The 24,533-nt window shown below is 39.1% G+C and overlaps 1 protein-coding gene across 1 annotated transcript in view; it reads right to left on the reverse strand.

Moving 5' to 3' along the window:
- Positions 1–855: 855 nt before the first annotated feature.
- The window catches only part of actn3b (actinin alpha 3b), a 53,894-nt gene continuing 30,216 nt past the window's right edge, over positions 856–24,533 (reverse strand). Inside the window, exons 8-21 of the mRNA XM_067447335.1 lie at positions 23,956–24,041; positions 23,590–23,682; positions 21,915–22,145; positions 20,484–20,631; positions 19,340–19,490; positions 16,917–17,025; positions 16,614–16,754; positions 13,647–13,829; positions 12,842–12,976; positions 10,015–10,194; positions 7,420–7,566; positions 7,277–7,342; positions 5,842–6,000; positions 856–3,864 (exon numbers count right to left, since the gene is read on the reverse strand). Of these exons, the coding sequence (XP_067303436.1) occupies positions 3,706–3,864; positions 5,842–6,000; positions 7,277–7,342; positions 7,420–7,566; positions 10,015–10,194; positions 12,842–12,976; positions 13,647–13,829; positions 16,614–16,754; positions 16,917–17,025; positions 19,340–19,490; positions 20,484–20,631; positions 21,915–22,145; positions 23,590–23,682; positions 23,956–24,041 (1,988 nt within the window). The 3' untranslated portion in view covers positions 856–3,705. The remainder of the gene's footprint in view (positions 3,865–5,841; positions 6,001–7,276; positions 7,343–7,419; positions 7,567–10,014; positions 10,195–12,841; positions 12,977–13,646; positions 13,830–16,613; positions 16,755–16,916; positions 17,026–19,339; positions 19,491–20,483; positions 20,632–21,914; positions 22,146–23,589; positions 23,683–23,955; positions 24,042–24,533) is intronic.

Below are 24,533 nucleotides of genomic sequence, written 5' to 3' on the forward strand. Positions count from 1 at the left end.
ACTGCAGTCTTCAGAGTCACATGATCCTTCAGAAATCATTATTATAGTCGATGCTCATATTTATATAGTTGATTATTATAAATAATAGTTGATTATTACAACATTATTACAACAATAGTTGATTATTATAATTGTTGAAAACAGTTGTGTAATTGTTTTTTTTAGGATTCTTTGATGAAGTTCAAAAGAACAGCATTTATCTGAAATATAACCTTTTGTAACATTATAAATGTCTTTACTGACTTTTTTTTGATAAATTTAATGCATCATTGCTGAATAAAAGACTTTATTTTTCACTCTTGCTGAATAATAAATGTTTTATGAGTAGCAATTCATCAGAATGAGTTCTGAAAGATCATGTGACACTGAAGACTGGCAATGATGCTTAAGTTAATATTCAACTTTGATCACAGGAAAATTACATTTTAAAGTAGGCCTATATTCAAACAGAATAGAGTTATTTTAAATTGTAATTATATTTAACAATATTATTGTTTTTTTATGTAGTTTTTACTTATATAGCCTAAATGCAACTTGGTGAGCAGAATAGACTCATTTAAAAAACATTTTAAAAAATCTTATCTTACCGATCCCAAACTTTTATTATTATTATTGTTAATAAAAATATAAAAAGCGTTTCCGGATTTACGTTGCAGATGACCGTTAAAACCATAGACCGTAAAAAATAAAAAATAAAATTGAAACACGCCATCTGCCACCACAGTCTGAAAATGAACCATCATGAACCGTTGGCTGGCTTTCACTGCAAGTTCATCCTAAAGCTCCCCCTACTGGAGAAAACTGAGGTAAACACACAATTAATGGCAGACAACACACAAATGACAGATACAGATAGAGTTTGAGACGTTTTATTCTGGGGTTTTCGATTTAACTTTTAATACTGTTGTGTGTTTGAAAAGCACATATCGATGGAGACCCATGAGACAGATCTGAAGTACCCAGAAATCACATCATGATGGATAAAAACAACATCTATAATTTAAATTATTAGAATATCGCCAATAGAAACTATCAAAATCCTCAAATAACATCACGGTACGCCTGAGGATGAAGGCATCATCCTTCCATCTCCTTTCAAAACGTCCAGAACATTCCCAAAACTTCCATTGAAAAGAGCCAGATCGAGACCCTTTATTTATTTACGACACTTTTTTTGTGTGGTCTAGTCAGAGCAGCCATGACAGGTATGAAAGCTAAGTTGTAAGAGATAGACTTAACTTACCGTGTTTTAAATGGCGGCCATTGTAAAAAAAGAAAGAAAAGAAAAATCGTAAAGCTCCTAGAACACTAATTTTTTCCACAGCTCAGGTTGTCTGGAGTTTTTTGTCTAATAAATATTTTTGGAAATATATTTTTTAAAGTGTTTTGTCAGCAGAACAATAAAAAACAGTATATAACAGTAGCAACCCGCTGAAAAAATATAATTTAGCTTATGTCTATTTCTCACGGCCTCACTTTCATTCCCGTTAAAAAACAAAGATGGCGCTGCTGTCTAGTTCACTCTAAACCGAAAACCGTCATCATTTACTCGCGTTTAAAACCAGAATATTTCTCGTTTTAGGGCACTTTTCAAGGACTACATAATCATTAAAATTCTATAAGAATATCCCTACCATAACTATTAACGACAACGACAGAGAGGAATAACATCGGTGGATTATTTTTCAGAACACTTTCCCGCTGTTATTATCGGTTAACCGGTAATAACAATTGTTGTCGACGCTAATGTGGTACATTTTATTTAGCGTTATTGGCCTTTAAACTCATATTAATGTCTTTTTTTTCAAGCTGACATATCATCAGAAAACCTGGACTTCTTGACAGACCTTGGGCACTTTCTCCAAACATACATAATGTCATACAGGTTTGCAACGACATGATGGTGAGTAAATGATGACAGAAATGTAATTTTGAGTGGACAGGCGTGTGTACATAACAAGAATCTTAAAATGCAGACAGAGGGGTGGTTAACTGCAACAATCCAGTCTTTTATTGAATTAATCCATCTTGCACGGCCTTGGATTTCAATGTCTTTCCAGTGGTTTTAAGGCAAACCTGGTTCTAGTTCAGCACTTTGGCAAGCAGAAAACCTTTCCGGTCAGTACAACACATACACTTTTCATTTCATTTACTGGCTTTGGTTGATAATTTGGCACATACTCTCCAAATAAAAGAAAAACAAATCATGAATTTGCCTCCAAACACCACAATCAGTGAAGACATCATAAACAATATTAAGGGGTGACAATACAACATACAGAGACACGACGTTCTGTGTAGAGACTATTCAGTTGTTCTCACAGTTTCATATTAAGAAGACACTGGACAGCAGTAGTGCTTTTTGGGGTCTTTAAATACAACACAGACCTAATAAGAGGGGGGTCTCTCTCACGTATTATTGTCTGTAGAATAAACACAGCATGCATCTTCATAAGCGCTCATTAGCATCAACAAACACACTTTTTATTATATCTTTTATCATGTTGGAAGGTTTTGTTTTTTTTAGGCACAGAGAGGGAAGGTTGGGCTTAGCGTGCTAAAGTCAACATGAAACGCATTCACTTTACTTTTATAATGTAGGGGCTCAGGACTTGATTTTGTTTCATATCCAGAATAAATCCAGTTAGGAATATTGCATTTTTGTGCTTTATCCAAGGCCGTAACCATGTCTTGAACATTGGGGGGAACAATTTTTTATAAAGCCTATAGAAACAGAACAGTGAAGGAAATTCTAGGTCTAATTCTAGTTGGGAAATAATCATTTTGAACTATTTTGCAAATTACCATTTGCATTAAAATATGCACATATGTACTTTTATTTGTATGCCTAAAATGTCAAAAACATGAAACGTTTCTTGTCTCTACTCAGTTAGGAATGACATGAATCACATAAATGCATATTTTCTATTTAAAACGGCCATATTTGAGAAAAAAAGTTGAGTAGTTTGCATCACTGTATGTTATACGCTCGGTCGTTTAACTTCTATCACAAAACCGTTCACATGTATTAAATGCTTACCTCACTTTCTTTCAACGTTAATCTGGGGCTTTGCGCTGTAATTCGCGCTTTTCTTCTGTAAACTCCGCCTACTTTGATTTGATTGGCCATCTCAATCATTTTGACATCGGTTAGATTGTTAAAATGCAACTATTAAACCTTTTTGTCATCCCAACAACAACATACAACGCTGCGTAATGGAGTGCAAGAATTTCAAATATTGGGTCGACAATTTGACCATTTCTCATTATTGGAGGGAACTTGTCCCCCTCAATGTCTATGGTGGTTATGGCCCCGGCATGACCTACAAGCCTAAAAAAATGGCTAAATTGAATCTTATCATTCCTGACCTGGATGACATCATCTGAAACAGAAAGGTGTTTCAGAGGCGGAGCAAGTTATTATATTTAGACAGAAGCACCTGGCATCCAAATTGGACATAATTTGAGATTAAAACCCCCCATTACACGTCCCTCCATTTATAGGGTGGATGTAAGACGCATAAAGTATGATGTTAAAGCTAGCAGTGTGGGCTGTAGACAGAAAAACAGAGAATATTTATGAGGGGAAACGAGGGATATTATTAACTCTCTCGCTGATTGAAAGCTACATTTGGGGGCGTGGAGAAAACGAGAGGAGAGAGAAAGATGAGAGGAAAGAAGGAGAGAGAAAGGCTGTCAGAGCGTTTATAAATCGCTCTCTCCGTAGAGGGCGCTGGAGAAGGAGATGTAATCCAGGGCTCCAGGGGCTCCTTCGGGGCCGACGTACTTGGTCATGCGGCTGATGCAGTATTCGGCCTGCTCGGGTGGGAGTTCACGACGAAGCTCTTCCACAGTGATATAGGGCTGGAGGACAAGAGGAGACACAGTTAGTGTTTTTGCACGCTATTTTGTACTTGATTCAGAATCCTTCCTGAGGTGTTAACATAGACCAGGGGACCCCAAACTTGGTCCTGGAGGGCCGCTGTCCTGCAGAGTTTAGCTCCAACCCCAATCAAACACACCTGAACCAGCTAATCAATGCCTTTATAGGACCTAGTAAGACATTGATTAGCTGGTTCAGGTGTGTTTGATTGGGGTTGGAGCTAAACTTTGCAGGACAGCGGCCCTCCAGGACCGAGTCTGGGGACCCCTGACATAGACTCAAAAAATTGTGGACGTAGTGTCCGTGAAGGCAACCATAGGATTTCGATTCGCCTTTCTGTAGCGTAAAGTAGGGATGAGCCGTTGCCATCTTGGCAGCGTTTCACTGTGCGTCACGCCCGGATAACAGAAAAGGGGCAAAGAGGCGGGACGTGGGCGGAGCTGAGGTAACGCAATGACTAAAGCCCCGTTTCCACCAAAATTACCCGGAACAATTTGTACCAGGAACTTTTTTACAGGAACTTTTCTCTCCCCCAGACCTGCAACTGTCTGCGTTTCCACCGCGATCTAAAGTACCGAGAAGATTAGGCAAATTAGTCCGGTGATGTTGGACTGCGCCTCCAAGTCAGTGACGGACAGAAATAATTTTTGTGTGTACCGATTGAAGGATTCAGTGGAGTGTTTACATGAGACGTTATCTAAACCGATCTGGTGTTTACATGTGAGGACTTTCAATCGCGATCATTTTGTCACATGCAGTTTGTCTGCCGCATCAAAAATGTCAACGCTGTTTTCTCCAGCAGCTGAATGTGTTTACTGTAGCCATAGCAACTCTTAACGGCCACCAGGACTAATACAGTATTATATAAGCTATTTATTTGTTGTAAAGTGTAATAATCATCTCAGGAAAAAAAAATTTTCTGTCAGGCGCAGTTAAAGTAAAAACTGCCTGGGGCAATATACGCGGTGTCATTACTCCAACATTATCTTCATAACTTACGAAATAAAAAGTTTACCCCTCAGAAAAATTAACTATCCTCTCTTGTCAACATGAGCGCAGCGCGCGCTGACACGTCATGTAAGGACGCGCACTTAAAAGTAATCGGTCAGGTCGTTTGCATGGTGCACCTCGCGAGCAGGGCCGTTTGGAGAGGGAAATATTTACCCGGAACTTCATTTAGACCCTGGTTCCTGCGGTCAAAACACACCGAGTACCACCCAAAGTTCCTGGTTCCTGGGTAAAGTTCCTGTGGTGGAAACGGGGCTTAAGGCCCTGTCCCAAATGGCACACTTCATGTGCACTTTTGGTCTTGTGGACTTACAATGCCTGCTGCGTGCGTGTGTCCGTAAAGTCCATGAGACACAAGGGTGTCCCATTTGTCATTTTAGTTCTCAGAAGGGTGCTCGCGAGCGCCACCTTTGCGTCCGTTATGCGCCCTCGATCCGCTCTTCTGCCAAGCCCACACTGGTATGATTTACAGAGTGGACTTTTTCCTGGCAGTCAAAGCGGCATTACTTCATGGAAGTGCAGACTCAGAGGAAGACCGTGAGGGTTTAGGGTGCCATTTGGGACAGGGCCTAACAGACGGCGGATAAATGGCTCTCCACCTGTCACTGAAAGTGGCCACGCCCTTAATTATGCATAACTTTAAGGCTTTATATAATGTAAACGAATGAGTTATAAAAACATTCACCCCCCTCACAGTCATCATGAAGGCCAAAATTAGCCGTATAGACCAAAACCACAATTTGTCCCAGGCTGTAAACATGTTTTTTCTGCTGTAAAGTTGGGCATTTTAACACGGGGCTCAATGAGATTATGCTCCCTCTGGAGCCTGTCCCTAGTGGCCAGTCGAGGAACTGCAGTTTAAGTCACTTCCGTATTGGCTTCAACAGAAACTGTGGGAGGAGCCGCTTGGGTGTTAAGACACAAGGAGAAAAAACACAACTTGATCTCACCTTGTCGGAGGCCAGGATCTTGAAGGAAGCCACGACTTGTTCAGCGGTGTCGGTTTCGGCGGTCTCGCGGGTCATGAAGTCGATGAAGGCCTGGAAGGTGACCACGCCCGTGTTATTGGGGTCCACCAGGGTCATGATGCGGGCGAACTCCACCTCACCCTGTCAGGACACCATCAGGGGGAACAGCCAATGAGGTTCAAGATACACATTTAGGCCTACTTTTGTGGTTAATTAATGGTGTTCAGCAAAGCATCTATTGAGGTCCTGGCACGAGTTGGAACATTTTGTTTTGCTAAAATCATGTTAGTCTAAAAGGAGTAAAACCTTTAAAAATGAGACCAAAATAATTTGTTTAATCAGAATTGAACCAAATAAGGAAATCTGCAAATTTGTGCAAAAAACAACAACCAAAAAAAAAACAAGTGTGATAGGCCTTTCTTTATTTAGGATATTTAATCAAATTATTTGTTATTATTATTATTATGATGATTCATAGTTTATTTAAATTTAAATTATTATTTTAAAGTTTAGCTACTTTTGTGATTAATTAATGGTGTTCAGCAAAGCATCTATTGAGGTCCTGGCAGGGGTTGGTAAAATATGAACATTTGTTTTGCTAAAATCATGTTCAACTAAAAGGAAGAAAACCTTTAAAAATGACACCAAAATAATTTGTTTAATTATAATTGTATCAGAATTTCCAAATAAGGAAATATGCAAATATGTGAAAAAAAGTGTGATAGGCCTGTCTTTATTTAGGACATTTAATCAAATGATTTGTTATTGTTATTATTATGATGATGATGATGATGATTTATAGTTAATTTAAATTATTATTTTAAGTAGTAAAAATATGTGATGCAAAAAAAATGTTTTCAATAAGACTTTTTAACGAAATTAATATTTTTAGTCAGCAAGGATGCCTACTTTTTTTTCCAAAAGTGTCAGTAAAGACATTCGTAATCCTACAGAAGATTTCTATTTTTAAATCAATGATATTAGCTATTAGAAAACAAACAGCTATTTTAAGTTAATAATATAACAAGTTAAAATATTGCCGTATTCTTGATCAAATAAATGCAGGCTTGGTGAGGAAAAAAGGAAACCTTTCAAAGAATTAAAAAAAATCATCATTTCTTGAATTTCAAGAAAATTGAACATTTTCTAGTGACTGATCACATCTAAATTTTTCAGTTGGCTGAATTGAAACTCTGTGAATTGATTGAGAAATTCAATTCGGCCAACGGAAACATTTAGATGTGATCAGTCCCTTGAAAATTTCCATATGAGACCTGAATTTTTTTACAGTGTACTTTCAAATAAATGTGAATGTAGTTTGGAGAGGATAAAACATTTGTCAACATTGTTTTTTCTGACGATTCGTAAAGGGGTGTGGCTGTAAGTGTGAAGTGGGCGGAGCTTCCCTTTCACTCACCAGATCGTAACCCATAGAGATCAGACATGCGCGGAAATCGTCGGGGTCCATCATGCCGTTTCTCTTCTGCAAGATTAAAACAATAATGAGACTTGTAGACGCTCAGATATGACTGTTGATGAGCGTCAGTGCGTCTCACTGACCCTGTCGAAGTGGTTGAAGGAGGCTCTGAACTCGTTGAGCTGCTCCTGGCTGATGCCCTTTGCGTCGCGGGTCAGGATCTGGTTCTCCACCTCGTTGATGGTGCGAGCGATGGTGGTGAGCAGCTGCTCCCATCCCACACGGACGTGCTGGAGGAGGGAATTATGAAATTAGGGAATGGTCTGTGTGTTGTGTGTATTTGTTATGTGCGTTGGAACCATTGTGTGTGTGTGTGTGTGTGTGTGTGACAAGACCCGCCCACTTTTTATGACCAATGATATCGGGCCCACTCACTTTTATCGTCTCTAATTCAGCGCATGTCTGTTCACCTACCCCTAACTGAGAAACACTTATTATTAAACACGTGTTAGACACTTTAATTTCCACTTTTTCCCAATTTTTATTGAAAATAAACACCTTTCCGATCTGATATGTGATGGGAAAAGGGAGTAGAGCGAGTTCAGCAAAAGGCGGATTCCAACCTCTGATCGAGTTTCGTTAAAACTTTATCTCATGTGTCTTACCCCTACACTATAGCCTCGGTAAATAACTCAGTAATTGTGTCTGGCCCAACAATCATTTAGTAAACGGCGGTATATTTGTATTTGATGAACATTACATGGTGTATTGACTAAGTCCTAAACTAAGTCTAATACTGGTTGCTAATATAAAGGATTAAGTTCAGACGTGTGCCAATGTGGTCTCATACAAATCAAGAGTTCAGTCTTTTTACTATATTATCTAGCAAGTTTATTCTCCTCCAATACATATTTTAGAGGCAATATCTTAACTCATAATACATAACCAAAACAACAAACCCTATTGTTCACCATAAAGGTAAGACACGACATGACACAGTCGAAAACTGTTTGCTTCCCAATCAGCAACACCTGTCTCTGAATTTCCTCCAAGTTAAATGACATACCCGGGCTGACCTGAGATCAGCTGAGCCAAAGCAAATACCTAGTGCCCCCTAGTGGCATATGACAGAATTACATATAATAAAAACTGAATATGGCTCTTACACTTCTTACACATGGCATCTAACGTTACTCCAGTAAAAAAAAAAATCTGAGAGAGAGGACCCACCCAATTTTATTTTCTTCCAACGGTATTTGTTACGCAGTTTTGGTGACCTTGTTAAGCGAATATTGGGCAAGGCATTAAAAATAAAACGTATGGACCCACTTTATATTAGGGGCCTTAACTACTATTTAAGATTTGTAATGCCCTACCTGACCATCTGAGGGCACCTCAAGCTCTTGCGACTTTTAAAAAAGGTCTAATAACATTTATTTTTAGGAGAACTTATGACTTTTAACTATTATATCTATTCGTATTTTTATTTACCATTTTTAAATGATCTTAACTGTAGCACTTTGAGATTTGTTCCAAATGTAAAGTGCAATACAAATAAAATGTATTATTTAATTATTACTATGTACTAACATTTAAATAACTCATTTGATACAATGCCCTTATTGTGTACATACATGACTTTACATTGTACTTAGCTTTTTAAAAATACCTGCATGTAAGTACATCTGTAATTAGTTACATTCAAAATTACACAGTTGACCCTTCCCTTACACCTTTCCCTACCCACACCACCACACCTGTCCCTAACTTTAGTAATTATCAGTTGGGAAGTATGCGATTTCAGACGCAGCATTTGTCTGCTGTGTGTGTGTGCACTTGTTTTTGTGACATATCAGGACACAAATGTGTATAATGACATGGGTATGACACATGAGGACATTACCCATGTCCCCACTTTACAAAATGCTACTATATCACACAGGAGGAGTTTTTTTGAGAAAGTAAAAATGCAGAATGTTTCCTGTGATGGGTAGGTTTAGGGTGTGTGTGTGTGTGTGTGTGTGTGTGTGTGTGTGTGTGTGTGTGTGTGTGTGTGTGTGTGTGTGTGATGGGTAGGTTTAGGGTGTGTGTGTGTGTGTGTGTGTGTTATTGGTAGGTTTAGGGGCAGTGTAAGGGGATAGAAAATACAGTTCGTACGATATAAACGTACATATATACATTGTGTAAAATGTCCCCATAATATAAACCTGAGATCAGCAGCCAGTGGTCCCCACAATGTAAATGGATTTATCAACATACTAAATTTTTGTTTTGTTTGGAAAATTCAAAAATAAAGCATTTTTTTTTGTGATGGATAGGTTTGGGGCAGTGTAGGGGAGTGAGTGTGTGTGTGTGTGTGTGTGTGTGTGTGTGTGTGGGCTGGTAAACCCTCCATTATGGGAACAAAATGTCCCCACAAAGATGGCAATTTCAGAAATCCTTGTCCTTGTGGGGACATTTTTTTGTCCCCATGAGGAAAACATCTTCATAATCAAATCTCATAAATCAAGTTATGTTTTTTTTGAAAATGTAAAACTGCAGGATATTTCCTGTGGGGGCAGGGGCAGTGTAGGGGGATAAAATATACAGTTTATACAGTATAAAAACCATTACGCCTATGGAAAGTCCCCATAAAACATGGAAACATAATGTGTGTGTGTGTGTGTGTGTGTGTGTGTGTGTGTGTGTGTGTGTGTGTGTGTGTGTGTGTGTGTGTGTGTGTGTGTGTGTGTGTATACCTCCATAGTGTAGTTGGTGTGTTTGTTGTCGAAGACGAGGGCCTCCTGAATGAGCTGGTGATCTCCCTCCAGTTTGTCAATGTTGGATTTGTAGTTAATGATGTTCTGCTCGTACTGCTTCAGATTATTCATCTGTTCCTCCAGAGAGCCGGCGATATCCACCGACACGTGACCGATCTCCTAATAACAGCAACACAGAGAGAAAGCTAGTTAACTAATGTTTAATAGACGAGGAAGAGCAAAAGTCTGTGAAGGAAGAAATGAAACGGCAAACAGTGTCAAGGAGCTTCATAACCAAGACAAAAACTAAAAGCTACTCATAATATAAAGCAATTAAACTAAATCTGGTTATTTTTCCTCCTCCTTATCAGTTATCAGTTATTATAGGTCATTAAAACCGTAAAAAAAAAAAAAAATCAATAAAATAAATGTTAATAAAATAAAACATTGATAATTCTTTCATCTAGGTTTACTTGATGTACACTACTAAGAAAAAAAACATTAACAAACTAAAACTAAACAAAAAAAAAACAACATAAATAATTAAATTTATCAATAGAAACTATATTAAAGATCTTAAAGATGTTCACCCTCTTGCGACGGGCCTGTTAATAATCATTTGTTACTTAGCAAACTAGCAGCTCCAGTAGTAATGAAAACATCTTGAACTCTGTCATGGAAACTAGCATTAATAAACCTTATTTATACGATTTAATCAGGGCCGTAGGCAGGGTTTTATAATTAGATCCCAAATTTAAGTTTGCATGCACACCAGAGCCAATTTTGATTTCTCATTTGATTTCTCAAGTGCATTTCAAGACGTTTGAAGGCCATAAAAGTTGGATAACAATAGTTTTAAAACCATGTCAGTGGGCAGGAGGTCAATATCCGCTCCCTCCTCATCTCCATCACTCTTTCTGTTTCTCTCAGTCTCCTTATCTTAGCTCTTCCCCTCCTAAAGCTGAGCTTTGACTGATAGTCTTTTCATTTTCAGTGATATTTATATTAAGCCTGTTTTATTAATCTTGGACAAGTTTAATTTATTGAAGGCTACAAGGAAAGCTATAGCTTAATTCACAATATGTACACATTCATTATTAATCCTGTGCCTAATATGATGAAACGTCTTTGTTAATGTTTCTTAACATTGACAGTTTAGGGCTACTAATTATAACATTACATGAATCACGTAAAATATATGCCTAATTTAAATTAAAAATGGCAAAATTAGGCTAACGTTTATTGGTTTGCATCCCTGATTATTTTTTGTCGGTCGTGTAACATTTCTAGCCTAAAATAGCTGTCAAATATGAAATGTTTAGTTTGGCTACTTTACATCTTATCTCACACTTTGACTCTTTACTGAAGCATCGAGTTCACGATCAACAGCTTCTGTGAACATAAAACCTGTCTACTTTAATTTGATTGGTCCTCTCAAATATGTTGATGAGCGGTGACAGACCAATGAGATGAGAAGATCTTAGTGCTGTGCACTATCCTTGTAGCACAAAAGTAGACTTAACACTATATCACTGTATGATATTGCGCTGTAGCCACACTGGACCAGCAGGTTTAGAAAATGAATAGATGGATGATTCAGCTGCAGCGCCATCTTCTGGTCAAAAGCGGGAACTCATTAGGCGCGACGCTCACAGTGCATTGTGGGTTTTCTCCGTTGAACGTACATCAGTTGTACACTTGTTATTGCTGCGCATCATGGGACTGAATGAGTGCACTCGATAACGTCCACACCACTACAAATATTTGATCCCTTAAAGGTGCCCTTGAGTTGAAACAATATTTTAAATTGTTCTCTGATATCCACATAGAGGATATGTGGATTTTTAAAGGGCAAAAAATGGTCCAGATACAGTTTTACAGGTCAATTTACAACCCTAGAAATGGTCCCTAGGATGTAATGCTCTGTTTTGCCTTATTTGGAAGAGTCGTGAATATTAATCTTGAGCTCTGCTCTGATTGGCTTATTTCAGCAGCTCACACAAGTGCAGTTATCCAGCAAACACGACTGCATGACATTTTAAGTAGAAAATCTCAAATTGGAGAAGCTGAAATTGTGCTTATTTTGGGCTTAATTGTTTATAGTTGTTTTCAGATCACCATGCGAGAGAGAGAGAGAGAGAGAGAGAGAGAGAGAGAGAGAGAGAGAGAGAGAGAGAGAGAGAAAGAGAGAGAGAGAGAGAGAGAAAGAGAGAGAGAGAGAGAGAGAAAGAGAGAGAGAGAGAGAGAGAGAGAGAAAGAGAGAGAGAGAGAGAGAGAGAGAGAAAGAGAGAGAGAGAGAGAATTTTTGCAGCCAGATTGCACATATTTAAGTAAAACACCAGATATAATACTTCTTTTAGCATAATACGGATATAATATGTTCTTTTAACATAAAAGCTCCAATTAGGGGAATGACTGGAACCTGGCAACCGAAAGCACGAACACAAATGATTTACATGGGTTATGGGTTTAATGATTTATGGGGCGTGTTTCAACTGAACCAGGAAAGACCTCAATTGGTCAGACCGACAACCAATCAGAGCAGCGGAGCGACGCATAACGTTAGTTGTCAATGTCAACAGAGCTCAACTGCACTGTGTTGCCAAGTCCGCGGTTGTTTTCCATGTCCGCGGGTTGAAGCGACTATTATGTGATATATAGACCCAGGAATGCAAATTTAAGCCGATTACCGATTTTTTTTCCGGCTGGAATCCAGGCTAGCAGTTCACACCACTTTAGTTACTTTCCAACGCACATACCCTGGCCATTTCCTTAAATCTCGTTACACTCAAAACTTTCATAGTTTCCAGTTTCTGAATAAGCCCACCTCCATCTTGGTCTGAATCCAGGGTCCAATGATGTTGGCCTGAGCGGCAAATGAACGCCTCAGTCTCTCGTTGGCCTGCTGCCTTGCAACCTCCTCCTGTAGCATCTGGTCTCTGTGGGGAACCAGCTGCTTCACCTACAGGGGGCGACAAAGCCGAACCGGACAATGACGAACAGTATCTCGCTGAATCAAGTAAATTACCGACCATTAGCTTCGACACTAGGGCTGTGCGATATTGAAGAAAAATGCGATATGCAATACCTTGTTACATAATGGGATATTCAATATGCAATATTACAATTAGTGTGTAAAATCTATTTAAATTATATATTTTTTAAATATTTTATCATTTATGTGTTTCACATTCTCTCTGGGAAAAGACAGCGTCGCTACAACTTCTGAAAACGGCCAGCAGTGTTTTAGCATAAATTTGTCAAAAATCTGATTATATAATTTTAACGTAAATGTTTCATTGTGTGTTTGTTAGACAGCGAGAGATTGTAAGGAGTTGTTTTTCACAACTTATTGCATTTAATAACTCTTTTTAACATCAAGCAAGTCACATATGTAACAGTCGTGAGCCCAATCTATTCTCTGCTATATGTGTCAACCTAAAATGTACACTTTTCACTTTTCAATGTTGAAGTAACCTATTAAAATCATTCAGATATTGTGTGCCATTGTGATATGCGTATTGTGATATGTACATTTGCAATATTTCGATAATTTCAATATATTGCACAGCCCTTCCCTAAACTGTAGCTGTGCACTTTGGCTCTACACTAAAACCAATGCCTGTACTCACAGCATCCCATTTGTTGGAGATGTCCTGTGGGCTAAGGACCGTGTATGGATTGACTCCGACCAGCTTGATGCCGTAGGTCTGAGCGATCTTCGTGATCTCGTTTTGGATGCCCATGATGGCCATGCGCTCCTTGTCGGCTTCTGGTAGGGTGGCCTTGAACTGGTCGTGAGCTGTGATCAGACTCTGAAAGACAAGAGATTAAAAACATTAAAAGTGTAGTGAAAATATTTTCTCTGTTTAGTAACCAAATGTCTTAATTATAGTTGTGCATAAAGACTTTAGATATACAAAGATGGTGCACTCATTTTACTATGAATTGGAGAAAACCCAATGGACAATATGGCGTTATAAGTCCCGGCTTCTAAATAAAAGAGCCAATCAGGAATTGGTAAAGTCATTGCGCCAGTGACCTGAGACGTGTTTTTTTGTCATGTGTTTAGAAACTATGTTCATGCGATTTCATTGGTGATTTCAAATATGAAGTTTAATCATAAGCTTGGCCCTAAAGGTTTACTTTTAGGAGCCGCCACGTATTTGTGAGCTTGCAGCGGGAATCTCTTCCGTTTAAAGTTTCCGTTGATAACTTCTGGGATTTCTAACGGTTCGATTCTCTCAAGTCTGCACTTGCTGCATCCTTGATATGCAAGCACTTTTATACGAGTATTGGACATAAATGTTGATGATGACGCAGTGCGAGAACACAAGGACACAAGATCGCTTAAACCTGCACTATGTAATTTTTCCGTCCGCTAGACTCAGGTTGCCTATTCAAAACAAAGGTGTGGTTTGAAGATGCCAAGTTTGAGCGCAGAATCTTGGGACATGTGGTCTTCACCTCACAGCCGGTGGGAAAGAATCGGGAAAGGATTCGGACAGAAATCATGTTGATGGATGCGGTTATTAACGTTACTGTAGTGTGTTGAAGAAACTTTTATAATTTATGTTTGAGTTCTAAGACAGAAGGGGGGCCATGTATGTGTGTGTGTTTCTCACTTTCCCCCTGTAGGTACAGGGACCATTGTGTCCCATGACAAAAGGGTTGGGGGGAGACATTTGTTTCACCTTCCTCGGTATGGAAAAACACTACTGAGACACTGGGGTATAAAAGCTTGGGCCTTCTTTGTTTCCTCAGTTCACACTCGATGCAGGCATTACCTGGTTGATTGTGGATTCATTCTAGCAAGGATTAAATCTTTATAAAGACACAATTGGCTAAGGTTTGTCTCTTATTCAGAAATGCAACAGAGTTAATATAATTTTGCCTAAACAAGTGTAAAGCAGAGCAGGACCGAGTGTTGAGGAGCTGAGTGAGACCACTGGAGTGATTGTTACACAAACACACGCCTCTCGAGCAGCGCCATTTTATTTTTTCCGGTCATAAGTATGAGGTAACGCACTTTTGTTTATCACATTAGACACATTTAAGTGTGTTTAAAGGTGCACTATGTAGTATTTTTGCAGTAAAATATCCAAAAACCACTAGGCCAGTGTTGTATATTTTGTTCAGTTGAGTTCTTACAATATCCCAAATGTTTCCAACTATTTGTAAATTGTGAGAAAATTGCTATTTTAACTCAGGAGCGGGACGTGTCAGCGTAGCGTTTGAGCGAGTCGCCTGTCAACCGTGTCATATCTGCGTTACCCTCGGTTTTATTCTGCAGAAGCGCTTAACTCTTAGCAGTGTGAACATGTCACAGCGGCGCAGAGCGAATGCAGAATAACGTCATAACATCATTTTAAACACACTTAAATGTATCTAATATGATAAACAGAGCTGCTTTACCTTATAATCATAACCGGAAAAAGCGGAAGTCCGCGCGCCCGGCGACTGCGTCCCGTCCCGTCATAATAAAAGACCCGGTGTTCACGAGCCGTGTATTTGTATAACAATCGCTCCAGCGGCCGTGCTCAGCTCCTCAACACTCGGTCCTGCTCTGCTTCACTACAGTAACGTTAATAACCGCATCCATCAACATGATTTCTGCCCGAGTCCTATTTCCCACCGGCTGTGAGGTGAAGACCACATGTCCCAAGATGCTGCGCTTACACTTGGCGTCATCAAACTACGCTTTTGTTTAGAATAGGCGCCCTCCAGTGGACGGAAAGTTGCATAGTGCACCTTTAAAATTATGTTATGACGTTACTCTGTGTGTTCATTCAGCGGCTGCTGTGACTCTTGTTCACACCGCTAAGAGTAAAGCGCTTCTGCAGAATAAAACCGGAAACCGGGAGTAACGCAGATATGACGCAATTGACAGGCTCAGACGTCCCGGCTCTTTGGTTAAAATAGCCTTTTTCACAAAATGTACAAATAGTTGGAAACATTTGGGATATTGTAGGTACTCAACTGAACAAAATATATAACACTGGCCTAGTGGTTTTTGGATATTTTACTGCAAAAATACTACATAGTGCACCTTTAATAACGCATGTTGAGAAACGGCTAGTGTTTCTGTTGCTTGACAGAGCTGTGGCTCTTTATAGAAAATAAAGTGTTTTTTGGGTTACCGTTAAGTATTTAATAAACACCATAAATTATAAATGTTCTGCTTGTGTGCCAGTCAAAGCTCGTGGTGGAACTTGTGCGTCTTTTATCCAGTAATTGGCGAGTGGTTTCAAGTCACTTAATAAAAGCCTGTGTTGCCGGTTTGCAGTGCGTTACGGTGTTTTCTGCTTCTGCACGTAGCATGTGACAAAAATAGAGTTCAACTTGCAGCTGCAATGCAAAGCTTGTTGAAAAAAAATATGTGCTGCTATGAAACCTGAAGGCCATATTGCTCAGAACTCATTAGTGCACTATATGCAAAATTATGGCATTATTTCATGCTGAATATTCTATTGCACTCTGAGATGCATCACATTGCAGAAGTTAAATGCATTGCAAATGCTGTTTTATGTCATCTTTACACCTGCACTTCCATGCACAGTATTTTAAATCAATTGTGCATGAAACTTCCTGCTTCTAACCTGGATTTCCTCAATGCTGTGTACGATGAACATGTCCTGTAGATCCTCCATGGCTCCATCCATCCAGTTGTTGAAGGGTGCTGCCCTCTTGGCGAACTCCAGATACAGCTGATCAATCGTTTCCCAGAGTTTTTCTACACGCTGGAGAAAGAAAACATTCAGCTCAAGTAGTAGAAAACTTTCACAAATTATTTCCTGATGAGCTTTTTACGACTGGTATTACAGTTGCGCCTTTACAGTGGACAGTTAATATTTGGCCTCACGGTGTTATAGATGTGATTTTAAGTGTGTGTGTGTGTTCACCTCCAGAGCGTCTCTCCTCTTTTGGGTGAGGGTGCCCAGGTTGTCCCACTGGTCACAGATGCCCTGGCAGCGGGCGTTTACTGTAGTGGCATCATGATAGTCCAACTCACTAATCAGAGAGAAAGACAAATCTAAGCACCTTTGGAAAGCAGTATGGAGATCTCTGGATGAAACCTGTCGTTGTTTTTAATAGTCTAATTATTAAACCTCAGGAAAATGTTCAGGAAGAAGACAGAATTTGCGACAGAATGGTCGGTTTTACTGCTGTAGAAACCGTGGCAGTGAGTCTCATGACAAAATGTGGAAGTTGTAGTTGTAGCGTCTAGCACGGCAATCTGTTGTTGTTTCGCACAGATGTCTTGGACCACAATTCCTTATCGTTCGCAGCAGGATCTTTCGCCAACATAACTCCAAGAAACGTAAATGTATGAGAGAATCAAATGACCCAAGAAGAGTTTTGGACAAGAGGAGAAAAAAAAGAGGATGAATATCAGTGTCTTTTCCTAACACTGTTTATCAAGTCTGGTGAACAAGTCGATGGCAGTGTAATTAAACACAGTCTGTGTTATACATAAATAGAAAGTCAGCCTTTCTGCAAATGCTGTGCGCGCTGTGCTATTTAATTAATTATATTTAATTCAACAAATAAAAAGTGACAAGCTCTTTTTATTTTGTAGTTTGATTAACATTAATGATGGACAGCACCAGGTTATTAGACTGCTGTCACTTTAAGATCAAATGCACGGATCCAATACACTGATACACATCCAATATTCTCCTAACTGTTAGACGTTCTTTGAAGACATAATCTACTATTTTAATTCATAGATTTTCATCATAGTTTCTCTCATTCAAAGCTGATTTCGGCAGTAAAAAAAAATGTCGGTCAACTTATTCAACTAACCCGAACCCCTTATTCTACTAGGCAAGGCAAGGCAAGTTTATTTGTATAGCACATTTCATACACAATGGCAATTCAAAGTGCTTTACATAGAAATTAATTAAAACAGTGGTAACAAATGCATGAGAAAAAAGAATACCATATGGACGAAAAAATTAAAAACAAGCATAGTTAAAACAGTTGTAAAGATAATAATAGTAATTAAAAAAAAATAAATAAATAAAATAAAATAAAATAAAATGGTCAGATCCACAATAATGGTCTGATATAAAAATAAACATTCTTCAGTTTACTGCCTAAATACATGTACCATCTTTATTAGAACACCTCTCATTCATTTCTTTCTCAAACACGTTCATAACATCCATTTTGATCACTATTCCCTGATTTTTACTCAGGAACCTTCTTGTTAAACCCATACTCACTCATCATACCCTCCACAGATTTACACATACTCAAACCTTATTGTCAAACTTACTATTTCCATCAAACCCAGTTTTCACTCATCATATTTAACTCAAAAGAACATATAAAATAAACAATAACCAAAGATAAGAACAAAGGTAATCTAAAACAATTATAACCCAAACCCTACCCCTAACAGTCTACTAATACTCAACTAACACTCTAATGAAAGTAAGTTGACATGTAGTTGTATCTCATAGTCAACAGAATGTCTAAAGGGGACTGTCAAAACAAACGCATTCCATTATTTTGATTTTGGGGTAAAATATGACCCGGCCATATTTCTGACAGGCTCCGTGAGATTCACGCATTCTCTCTCCCTGCGTCCCAATTCGCATACTATCCATCCTAAATAGTATTCAAAATAATAATTAGTATGTCCCAAATCGTAGTATATTGAAAAGTATTCCAAAGATTCCCGGATGGTTTACTATTTCCGGTCAGAAGTACAGATCGACACTCCCTCTAACAGCTGATATTACCCACAATCCATTGCAAATTTGACGTGATTTTCGCTTGGAACTACAAACGCGGATAAAAAAAAAAATGTTAAAAACTACAAACATGACGGATGTGCGAGTCCGACGGTTAAGTAGAGAGTTAGATAAAGGTTTAAGTGATCAATTATCAGTATTTAGCCTGACGAAAAGATATTTATTCAGTGTTGTCCACATTATATTTCACCTGCAGCAGCATTGTGAACTTTTGTAATGACACGTTTGGCCATTAGCTTTTAAATGCGTCATTATATTTAAACTGCAAACACACGAGGAGAGTCTCTGCATTAAAGACCCACAAATGGCAGATCAACGAGCGGCTACATTTCTCTCCCCTACGGATGGAGATTAAACTGAATGTGGAGGATTTGAACCCAGTTTAACTGTGATGAATCTGACAATGATTGACAGGGCAGTTTAAATGGTGATGGGATGCACGTAATTAAGCGACAGAGTCCGTTAAAGATGACAAAGTACTCCCAAAACTTGCATACTTTTCAGTTCATAATTTTAGGACGTAGTATAAGTAAGAGAATTGGGACGCAGCATCTGTTTCTTACTTCAGCTCTTGAGCGATGGCTGCAATCTGCTCCACTCTGTCCTGGTGGGCGGCCAGGTCGCTCTCAAACGCCTCGTGCTTCCTCATGAGGGCCCTGATCTCCATCAGAGAGGCCGTCTCATAGTCCTTCTGGGACAGCAGGTGCTCCTTTCCTGCAAACAGAACGTCAAATCCGCATCACTTAGAGATGCAGCCACAAAACTGACATTATGCAGGCAAATAAGACTATTGTCTGGTGTCAATAGCATATTGATTTATGAAGTAGATGTCGACCGATAGTGGATTTTTCCGATAACTAGGTTGGACCACGGTGGCCGATAAACCAATTAACCAACCGATGGATACTGAATCTGAATACTAATCATAACACATACAATTGTGCTAAACTTCATTACAAAAATTGAAAAATAGTATTAAACCATGAAAATCTACTGTACTTTTTAATATAAAAATATTATTATACCTTGATCATTTATGTTAGTTCATAGAGCTTTAACTAATGTTAAGAGATACTTTAAAATGCATTAGTAAATGTTGACATTAACAAATTAATTTTACTTTTATTAACCTTAGTTAGTTACAATGGACTCTTATTGTAAAGTGTTACCATTTCATATAAATCCAAACAGTTATTCTTAAAGATGGCCATCTTTAAACATCACAAAGGCATAGTATTGAAATTAGACAAATATGTATATTTTATGTATATTCCCAGACTTAATTTGCTTTCATTTTAGAAAACTTGATTATCTAATCAAAATAAAATATGTATACGGCATTTCAGAATGTTTGTAAACCATCGGCACCAAGATACTTCCGGGTCGCAGAACGCGAGCGGCTTCTACTGACAAACTGAAGAGATCAGCCGGCTACTGTAAACATTACTTAACTTAACTTAACAACAATGTTCTTAACTTACATAGTTAAGAACATTGTTGTTGATAAAAGTTGAAAATATGACGAAAACGTGTTGTGTTTGGGGTTGCGCCGTCAGATATACAGCAAACGGTGCAGGATTGTATTGATTTCCTTCAGAAAAAAGTAAATAGCGATTGATTCCTTATGAAAGTGTGAAATGAACAGATTAATGGGAACACTAACGCATAGCTTTCTCCAGGTATTGTAGAGCTCCTAGATTTGAGTACCTGAGGTCCAGGACTCATGCAGGGAGCATTTCTGCTTGAACTTCTCCGCCAGATGATCGAGTCTCTCCAGACGACGGATCTCAGTGAGGAGCCATTCCTCATAGCCCTTCTCTACCTGCTCTAGACCTTTCCATGCATTCGCAATATCCTGCAAAAACACACACGCTTAGTTTAAAAGCAATCAATTAGTCAAATCACAATCAATTTACTTGATTTGATTGGCCGATTTCTAAGGAGTGGGAGTGGCTAAAGACTACACTCTTAGAAAAAAAGGTACAGTGCTGTCACTGGGGCGGTACCCTAAGGTACAAAAGTGAAAAGGTACACCTTTGTTCCTTACTCACCCCTAAATGGTACATATTAGTACCTTAAAGTACAACTCCGGTGAGAAATGACCCTAGGGGTAATTAACAGATGGTTACCGAGTAGATCGTTCTCTGGGATGCTTTTTCATGAAAATCGAATGTAAAGAGTTTTATCTTTAAAAACAGATTAGCTTATAACGCTTGTCTATGGGGCACAGGGTAAGTGAAATTAAATCGCTAGTTAATACCACTAACAAGGCTCAAAATAGCCTGACACTAACACTGCAGCATAATGAGGGTCCCTACATGCAAACCGACGCATTGGGAACTTTGTAAGTGTACAAACAGTTTAATAAGAAGATAATTTATAAAGACAGTGCATTACGCGTTTACGGACATCAGCCATCTTAGAAAACAGTCTCGACGAGTCGAGCCACGAACGATGTGCTAAGTGATTAACTGTGACTTGGCGTCTCATTTGGGACTCCTTCTTCCCTAGTAGTTAGTCAAGCATATATTTTAATAAACAGATATAATTCATGCATTTCCATGTAATTAGATTTCACAAACTTAATTCCTATCGACCAGCTCACTTAGCACAGCGTTCGTGGCTCAATTCGTCCAAGATGGCTGATGTCCTTATAAAGTATCTTCTTATTAAACTGTTTGTAGACTTACAAAGTTCTCAATGCTTCGGTTTGCATGTAGGGACCCTCATTATGCTGCCGTGTTAGTGTGAGGCTATTTTGAGCCTTGTTAGTGGTATTAACTAGCGATTTAATTTCACTTACCCTGTGCCCCATAGACAAGCGTTATAAGCTAATCTGTTATTAGAGATAAAACTCTTTACATTCGATTTTCATGAAAACGCATCCCAGAGAACGATCTACTCGGTAACCATCTGTTAATTACCCCTAGGTTCATTTCTCACCGGAGTTGTCCTTTAAAAGGTACATATCAGTACATTAAGAGTGTGAATTAGTACCTTTTCGGTTTTGTACCTTAGGTTACCGCCCCAGTGACAGCACTGTACCTCTTTTTGAGTGTGTGCTTATGAGCAGGATGCAGAAGATTATTTTCCAAAGGGTCAGAATTGGGGACTTTTGCAATGAGCTTCATGACTTACCGACACCATCTTCCCCTCGGAGGGCATGAAGGCCGGGCGGTTGCTCAAGCGGAGCTTCGTCTGCAGGGTGTTGAAGTTGATCTCCAGCTGGCATTTCTCCTGGACACGTGGAGGCTTGTGGACACGCCTGTAGTCCCGGAAATCCTCCAGCTTCTGCTGCATGGCACGCATGGTCTGCTCCGCCACGCGGTTCTCCAGCCACGGGATGGTGCGACGGATCCACTCCAACAACTACAGCGAGATGGAGGCGGTTTAGACAGAAAATGATGGGCATGAGACGATGTTGGGAGATTTCGAAGGAACAACATTAGGCTCTTTTCCAAACCCAAGTGAGATGTCAGCTAAATGCACAGCAAAAAATGCTTTTCTTACTTAGTATTTTAGTCTTGTTTCTAGTCCAAACATCTAAAAATTCTTAAAACAAGAAGTATTTACTAGACAAGCAAAAGTAATTGTTTTGTTTTGGGGGAAAATAACTCAAAATGAAGAGAGTTTTTTCTTAAAATAAGATAAAAAATCTGCCAATGGGGTGAGCTAAATAATCTTAATTCAAACAGAAAACAACATTATTTTTTATCACCCCGTGTGTTCACACCGCCGGCTGCGAGAGAGGCAAGGTGGCTGGAAGTCATTCATTTTCAATTGGAGCGGGCGGCGAGCTCCGGTGAGAGCGCGTCTGGGACAATTTGGGTGTCGAGGAGAGCTGAAATCAGCTCAACTTTATGGTAACGAGCGAGTTCGGCGGCAACCAATTGAAATGTAGAAGTGCTCCGCTTGGGAGAAATCCAGAGAACGCAGGCATATAATCTTTGGTTCCGACCACATTCGTTCCCAAGCAAAGGAGAGGTTGATCATTGCTGTGCGGGTTTCCCTATCATTTATGACGTGTTCATTCATAGTGATGTGTAAACTGTTAAGAAGTCACGCAACACTATTTTATAGGCGCTAGAACGCTCGTTTTTCAGCGGGTGTGCAGTTCATTCTTACTTTCACATTTAAACGATTTCATGAGGTTAACTTATACACTACTTGTGGTCAGTATATCCATCAAAATGCTCGTTTGATTTGCGGCCTCTTTAAATACAGTTTAAAAAAAGAAAAAACATTCGATCTACATCAGAGCGGCAGCGCGTCCACAAATCTTTCTACAGCGTCGTTGGCAGGGCGGCAAGAGCTAATTTTGACGCTCTCGCTGGCGGCGGTGTGAACGCAGTAACGTTAGCGGAGTAGCGCTAGTCTACAGCGCGCTATCCTTTTGACCGTCAGAAGCTCACGTCTGTGCCATCTGATCCGACTCCGAGCCACATTAAACGATCATAGCCTTTTGAGTTAGATAACAGGGAAATAGACCGTCTACGATAGCCTAACATATTGTAAGTCAAACAGCAACAGTCACTAAAATAACTACTCAATGGTCGGCTGAGGCTCATTTAAATATTATGGTAGTAGACTAGCGCTACATCTACTGGAGTAAGGTTAGGCATTTCATGTATTGCTGTCTCCAGAATTAGTTAATCAGTCCCTCAATAATCATGTTAACTATGTCTGAATCCCAAGCAATTTACTAGCGTTGCCATAGGAGCGCTTCGGCTTTTGCCACCCGGAAGGTCATGGTGAATTGTCGTATTGGAATCAGTTGTGCACAAGTTTGAGAAACAGAGTCAGATCTCCTCACCTCACTGGCCAGTTTCTCATACTCCTCCATCAGCCTCTCGTTCTCCTGGTTCACAGCCAGAACCTTACAGATTCTGTTAGCAGCTGTCTCGGCCTGAAGAGGGAGAGAGAGAGAGAGAGAGAACCAACAGCTCATTTAGTGGCATAACAAATGCCGTTTGGTGTTAATGCGCCTCTACTCACTTCATTTACTTTCATTTACACATTCGTTTACTCTGCGTTACACTGGAGTGCGACTGAAAACTCAATGCATTACTGAAATCCTTCAGTCATTTACACAAACTGATCCCAGTCTGTACATCTAACAATGTAATGTTGACCGACGTTAGTTTGAGAATCTGAATGAAATGTGACTCGTGAGTGTTACCTGCTCGGCACCAGCGAAAGCATGGTAGAAGCAGGACACGTAGGTCATGATGGCCTTCTCGTCAGGTTTAGGGGTGTTAACGATGTCTGAGGACAAAAGAGCGAGAGAATCAAGTCTGCGATCATCGTGGGCAACAATCGTCTCTATGAAAAATCAACAATCTGTTTGTCAAGTTAACATTTTAATAACATCTGAAATCCTCAATTTAACCCCACGGCATTGGAATCAGAAATTGACATGTGGTGGAGCAACGGTGACCCATTTTTATTTAAATAATATAACATACATATAAAGTCTTTATCTAATCTTGACAAACTATAAAATTAATAACCATTATATTTATTTTTATATATTTTTTCTCTTTACAACTATTTTAATCGTCCTTGTTTTTATTTTAATTCTTACACATGGTATTCTTATTCCTTATGCATATGTTATGACTATTTTAATGAATTTCTATGTAGAGCACTTTGAATTGCCATTGTGTATGAAATGTGCTTTACAAATAAAATTGCCTTGTCCTATAAATCATTCAAAAGTTAACAATTTTAATATGAAATATGATCCTTTTACGCATA

This window comes from Pseudorasbora parva, chromosome 1 (genome assembly GCF_024679245.1).
Source record: "Pseudorasbora parva isolate DD20220531a chromosome 1, ASM2467924v1, whole genome shotgun sequence".
Taxonomy (NCBI): domain Eukaryota; kingdom Metazoa; phylum Chordata; class Actinopteri; order Cypriniformes; family Gobionidae; genus Pseudorasbora; species Pseudorasbora parva.